At 38.4% G+C, this 7,108-nt stretch overlaps 1 protein-coding gene across 1 annotated transcript; it reads left to right on the top strand.

Moving 5' to 3' along the window:
- The first annotated feature begins 3,774 nt into the window (after positions 1–3,774).
- On the top strand, positions 3,775–6,309 carry LOC148413222 (uncharacterized). The gene is made up of 2 exons (XM_088433883.1): positions 3,775–3,844; positions 5,864–6,309. Exons 1-2 carry the CDS (start codon positions 3,775–3,777, stop codon positions 6,142–6,144), a joined length of 351 nt encoding a protein of 116 aa, XP_088290009.1. The 3' UTR covers positions 6,145–6,309.
- Positions 6,310–7,108: the final 799 nt, after the last annotated feature.

Raw genomic sequence — 7,108 nt, 5'->3', positions numbered from 1 at the left:
ACAAAACATTTTGACAAATGGCCTATGTTTTGCTATTTGTAAAAACTAGTTCGAGAGTTGTTCATGCCGTTTTGCACATTTCAATTCTAATCTGAGAAATATACCAATGAAGACATGAACTAGTTTTTTATTTATTTATTCCCTTTTTTTCTTGTTGATTTGAGGAAGACATACCCCAACACTGGGTACTCATATCAGTTTTTTGTCTTAAAGGAATATAAGAGTTTGAGCTTAAAGTAGTTCATTAGATGTTGCTACATTCTGTGTATGAGAGTGTGAGACTGTAAAGTGAACAAAACAATATGGGGTGCACGGGAGTGTAAGAATGGAATGTTTCAGAGCAAACGGTGCTAGTCGCGGGGACGAGATGACCTTGGCACCTGGTGGGAAACAACTTTGAGGAAAACTACAACCAGGAGGAGTAAGCAAGTGATTCTGCAGGGGAAGAAAGACCAATGAGAGCAAGCTAAAGTTAACTGCAGTATACACATAGCCAATAAAATAATGCCAGGATGCCTTTGTTGATGTGCCATTTGCATATTGTGTAGTATAACTCATTGCTGGGCAACTCGGATGAGAGTACGTCTGCTGGTGGCAACAGCGGCGTACAGGGCTGTATTGAGAGGGACCCGAGACCCAGGTGTTTGTATTAGATCTGCGTGTTAGGAATAAATCCACTCGTGTGTGAAAATGCCGGCTTCCTGATACCTTTCTATTGCAGAACGAGCGCGCAAATTGTTGGATGAGTGGCAGTTGGGTAAGGTCACAAATTGGAGTCAGATTACTAACGAGTTTATGTTGAATTAGAAATAAAATTCCAACAGTCTTGATGATAAATACATTTAATGACTGGTGAATGTCTCTTTTGAATGTGATATCACTCATTAACTGAGTATATGACAAAATGTTCTGTTTTGCCTGGCTTTGGTGGTGATTTTCATTGCATTTACAACCAAATTAATTTTTTTATATTTATTTTTGCATGTTATTTTTGCATGTCAATATACATTCCACAATTACAAAATTTCTTGCAGATATCAGAAATAAAAAATGTATAACCTTGGAAAAAAAGAAAATCTGTAGATAAGTGAGAAAAATATTCCCGAACAATTTATGAACAATTGAAGTCAAACAACATATTGTAATCATACAGTTTGCACACAAAAACTGTGTGGTTACGGGGTTGCAATATCTTTACTCTTAAACCATGTAGAAGCTGATCAAAAGCATGCTTAACATTTGAATACAGCGTGTCAAATGCTTGACAAATGAACTGCACCCTGCTCTTCGAGCTAGAAGGACGTGTTCATCAGCTAAAGAAGTATGCTGTGAATGTAGCAGCCAACTCAGGTGTGTGTCCTTCAAAATCATTCCATTCTCTTAGTTCACCGCTAGAAATCGCTAAATCTTATATAATGTCCTTTAATGAATGAAATCATGAAGCACAAACTGTTTATTTTGTTTCATTGTACTTGATTTTTACAATTAATCTTTTTACAGTAATCAGCACAATTCTGTGTGCATTTCTTTGAGAAAAAAATGTTTCAAAATGGCATATCATTTCAAAAAGAAAATATGGTTCTGGATACAGGTGGTGTGAGTTACGAGCATAATAGCAGAACTGTTGAAACTCAAACATCAAGGGACCACAACACAGAAGCTGTTTTTCTGCCCTCTAAAGCCACACATTCAAGCAAGTGCACGCCAAAATGATAAACAATCTGGATGCATTTGTGATGGTAAAGTATGTATAATGGATTTATAAAAAACTTGTGGTGTGCATGCTGGGTAAGCTATGTATTAGCTTGGAATTTGCTTTAGAGCATTACCCACCGTTCTCTTTCCAATTTTACATTCTGGCTTAATGTGGGCATCAGACATATTTCATGGTAAAACATTTAATAAGCAACACACAGGAAAGAAGATATCTGTCTGTTTTCTCGCGAGGAGAGTAGACAGAGATCTACACATTCTCAGATGTCCTTCCGGTCTGGTTACAGTTTCTGTCCGCCCCTCTTTTATTCCTTAGAGTTGGCCCTAGTAACAAAACCACTTGCAACCCTGAAAGGTTAGGGGAGACATTGTGGCAGCTGGGTAACAATCAGCTTCTGATAGTGCGGAATATAGTTGGAAGTCCATATACTATCAGCCCAAGGAATCACTGCTATCTTCTTTCATGTTCTATCATTCTATCATGTTCCCAGGAACATGGCTGTACTGTTCCATCCTGTGATTAGGTCATCATGCCTGTCATAAGGTCATCATGCCTGTGGTTCCTTACAGCTGCAGGAGACATGACAATTTCATCAGAAAAAAAATATCTACCAATATACATGTTGAAGAAACACCTCTGGTCCCTCAGGACTTCGGTCCGCGGGGACCAGGCCTCAGGCCACCCAATCACCTCAAACCCCAAACGGTTGCGGAAACAGCGGGAGAAGCAACAACAACTATCTCTGCCCAATGCCTCACCCTGATGCTAAAACGAACTACTACTACAACTACTACATATGATTATTCTAAAAACGTACTCAATTCTGACTGCAATGCTGTTGGTTTCAGACTCTGACACGGCATCGGAAGCAGCAAGGGAAGACCGAACACTGGCAATCGTATTCCATGGAAAGGCAGATGTTTACTCGTATTTGGCGTTCAACCTGCTTTGCACAATATTATTATTTTTTTGTTTTGTTTTTACTTTTGATGCACTCAGCAGTTTGGTCTAGTTTTTTTTCCAACCTGGGCTTTTAGATATTTTTGATATGTGATATCAAATAAAAAACACAACAAAAAACATTAGGCTAAAATACTGAATACATTGTCAAAACATGAACACTTTCATTATGCCTTTCTGCCGTCCCTTCTAAATGCTTGCAAATGGGAGGTTGAGAGGTACCCCCTGCAGATGTCAAATAGAAATTTTTGTGTTGACACCCCAAAACCACTGGGTGGCGCTAGCTGCCAATTTATGACATTTGGAAGCCTTTCAATGACTTTGCTGATTGGCTTAACCTGGATTCCCATAATGCAAAAATCTTCGAAAGTCATAATACTCTAACTATGACATATAAAATATTCCTATTTCACTTTCATAAATATGTAAATATACAGAAAAGTTACTTTTCCTTAATTTTACAATCTTTGTACATAAATGGGATTTAGGTTACCCCCCCCCCCCCCCCCCCCCCCCCCAAATAAATCCCTCAAATAAATAAATAAATAAAAGAGTATAGTATACATGTATGGATAGTGCTGGTGCCACTGAACAAAGGGCTGGGGGTTGTAAGTAAAAATATATTATATATGTCGATGATGTTATGACCCTTGCAAAGTCAACCCAAATTACTGAAAAATCCCCAGGGCTTAATCAAGTGCAAGCAAGATAAACAAATACCTATGCATCCAGTATACGTATATGAAATTTGCTGTGACATTAAAATGACATTTAAAAATGTCACAAACACTGCACTTTCTTCTCGAGGACCAAACCCACTTGGCAGATGACATTCATCTGACATATTCATGTGACATGCTATAATGTCTAAGCAAAAGAAGAAACACACACAACTTGCTTTTAAATTGTTTCTCGTATACTGTACTTTATGTACAGTACAGTATGAGGCATGCAAGCAGAAGGTAAATTACTTTAGACCGTCAAAGTCAAAGTGACGGTTGTGAGAACGTTTCAGACACACCCAGCTTCGTATAAAAGAGCTAATGGCTTGGTGGGATATAGTGACTTCACATCCTGCGTTGAAAAGAAGAAAAGAGAGCATGAGAGTACACTTCATCTTCCTGCTGCTGGCACTGGTGGCCATGCCCATCATTACCATGGGGCAAAACGGTACACACTCTGTTTGATGGAAATAGTGGGAAGTATTTTGTGTGTGTGTGTGTGTGTGTGTTTTTAGACATGCTGTTTTGTGTTACTGTCTGTCTTACTTGGCCAAAATAGCCCTAACAGACTTAAAGTGACGCATTTGGTGAGATTTAATTATGTATTCAATATTAACTTTTTAGTGGTTCTATTAATGATTCACATGACTACCAGAATTCATGTTTTTAGATTATCTGTGTCTTTCTGGCAATGGGTTTTTGACTGGCCACTGATGGAAAATATGCACATTAAATTTAGCAGTAAAATTGTATCCACATCTAATTGAACTGGCAAATATATAATATGTCCTTTTGGGCATGATCTATAAATATATAAATTTCCTAGAGCCAAGAATCACAGGCTTGCTGGAGGCTATCCCAGCTGGCTTTGGGCAGTAAGTGGGGGACACCGTGAACTGTTGTCAGCCAATTGCAGGATACACAGAGACCAACAACCATCCGGAGCTGGAGTGCCCGAAGAAAACCCACGCAGGCTCGGGTAGAACATGCAAACTTCACAACAAGAAGGCTGGAGACGCTGGATATGAATTTCGGTCCCTTAACTGTGAGGTGGACGTGCTAACCCGTGCTCCACCGAGACACCAGGATTCGTGATACTAAAAACTATGGGTCTCGACAAATGTTTGGAGTTCCCAAATTCTTGCAGTACAAACGACAAAGTAAGTGCAAAGATCAAACAGCACTTAACAAGACGCGAGCAAAAATCAACATTAACAAATGTAAAATGTAAGTAAAATAGAATGAACTTCCATGTAGCATCCGTCATAGTTGCGAGAGATTGCGAGAGCTCGCAATCTCAAAGACAGTGCCAGATTCGCAATCAATACCTCTTACATAGTCTGACCACCAATGATGGCTCCATTCCTCATGAACAACATACACTACTTGCTACAATGTTAAAAAAAAAAAAAAATTGTAAAATATTTATACCGCCTTTTTCGCTGAAAAGACACCACTGATCGAATTGCTATACCAAGTAGAATACGGCACATGCGCTCTAATGCATTTGTTGTTATTGGTGAAGTTTTAGCCCAACCGCTGAAGATCAGTACTGTAATGTAGTATGTGCCGTGGTGACATCTGGTGACGCTTCAAAATAAAATGTGAAAAATCAAGTGACGTATGAAAAAAACAGCATTGAAGTAATTTTATTTTGAGGTTTTCCCTGCAAGCAGGTCATGACAATGATCAAATAGTCACCTACTAATCATTACCTCACATTGCAGCACTGCGTTGAATGTGGTGCATATGGAATTGGTGGCCAACAGCCTTCATTCTCTTAACTGTGCTCATATTCCTAAGACCCGTTGGAGTGATGTGGAAAATCTTGTCGGCAGGCAGACAATGCAACTGGAAGCTGCATATGAAGCTCTGTTAGAACTTAAAAATCAGACGTATGGAAACAAAAACTTCTGGACTGCATTTTCATGTTTTATAGCAAATCATCAAACTTTACAGCTCTGCTCCATTTTGCATAACTTATATATGTTGTCCTTTGATGACTCTGGTCATAAATCTGAAACAAATACCTCCCAGTTGAAGAACCTGGAAATATCTCAGTTATTGGATAAGTAAGTATCTGAATGTGCGTATATGAGCAATCTGGGTGGCGGAAAAATGAATGTAGCATCACACACTGATCTGACAGCTGAATAAAAAATGAACGATATCATTGAAAAACTGAAGTTGACTTGGCGATCATCACCTTAGAATGTACTTCAAGGAATCTGAAGGTGATCAACCATTATGGATAAACTTGGCTAGTATATTCCATGTGTAGTGGGGAAGTGTTTTATAATTGATCATCAACTTATTTTTCCAAGAAAAAACAATGAGCATCAAATCAAGCAACATTTTGTGTAGGTATTAGAGATTTCTGGTTCTGGACCCTCTTGACCAGATGAAATAATGCTTGTGCTACACCACCACTTTCTACAACCACAACATGTTCTACAATTCTTTGCAGAATGGGAAGAAACTTCCGAGGACGATTCCGAAGATGATTCTAGTGACGATTCCAAAGATGATTCTGATGACGATTCCGAAGATGATTCTGATGACGATTCAGATGACAACTCTGATGATGATTCAGTAGATGATTCCGATGACAACTCAGAAGATGATTCAGAGGATGACTCTGTTGATGATTCTGATGACGATTCTGATGACGATTCTGATGACGATTCTGAGGACGATTCTGATGACGATTCTGATGATGATTCTGATGATGATTCTGAGGAAATATAGGCCTAAATTATTTTAGTACAATGAGGACGATGGGACTCATGAGAAGCATTTACATGCTGAACTGTTGTCCCGAGAAACGTCTATAAATGCAGTAACAGTAATATCAGTAAATCAATAGCTCTCTTACTCAGATTTGTAGTTTGTGGTGTTACTCTGATGGTTTGGGCTGTGCTTTGAACTGAAAAAATGTGACGAAATGTCAAAATAAACTTTTGGAACATCTCCCACAATGACATCTGGTGGCTGCATGTAAAATATCTAAACATATAAAATGTAAATATACATCTATATAAATATAAATATAAATGTAAAATATCAAATTCAAACAGAACAATTGTGCGGTAAGGAAAGTATCATTAGTTTGCATATGGACAGTGTTGGGAATAATGCATTACAGAAGTAATGTAATTACTGCAATTCATTACTTTTTGCTGTAACGCAGGTGTGTAATACATATCAGAAAAAAATACACGCAAAAAATAATATTTTACTCAGTACAAATGAGAGTAATGCAATATGCAATGCATTATATTTCCTTGTCAACCTGAAAGTGGTGTTTTTTTTTCCCTAAAATTTGCCAAAAAGTGAGATCTCAGGAGAAAAGTCAGTCAAAATGTTTACTTCCTGTTTCTTACTACAGCGGACTCCCATGTTACAGCATCCCTGGCTTACGTTTTTTTTCATGTTGCAATGTGGAATACTGAGTTTTTCGTCCCTCTTTAAGGTATTTTCCCTGCTTTGCCACAGAAACAGCTATCATGACCCAAGGGTGTTGGCTGTTTTTGTGTTGTTTTGTCTCCATCTGCATGTGTTTTTAGATAATTGGACTTATTGTCTTTTGCCATCAATGCCTCCATGCAACGCGTCACTACAATGCTGGTCTGCTATTGGTCGGCCTCGCTTGTTTCAAAATGGCGGAACGGTAAAGTTTTGTTCTATCGTGAGTGGTTACAAAACCGTATTT

The sequence above is a fragment of the Hippichthys cyanospilos genome, chromosome 14 (assembly GCF_059441005.1).
Source record: "Hippichthys cyanospilos isolate Australia breed blue-spotted pipefish chromosome 14, RoL_Hcya_1.0, whole genome shotgun sequence".
Taxonomy (NCBI): domain Eukaryota; kingdom Metazoa; phylum Chordata; class Actinopteri; order Syngnathiformes; family Syngnathidae; genus Hippichthys; species Hippichthys cyanospilos.
Note: the sequence above shows the minus strand (reverse complement) of the source record. Positions and strands in the feature narration are given on the sequence as shown.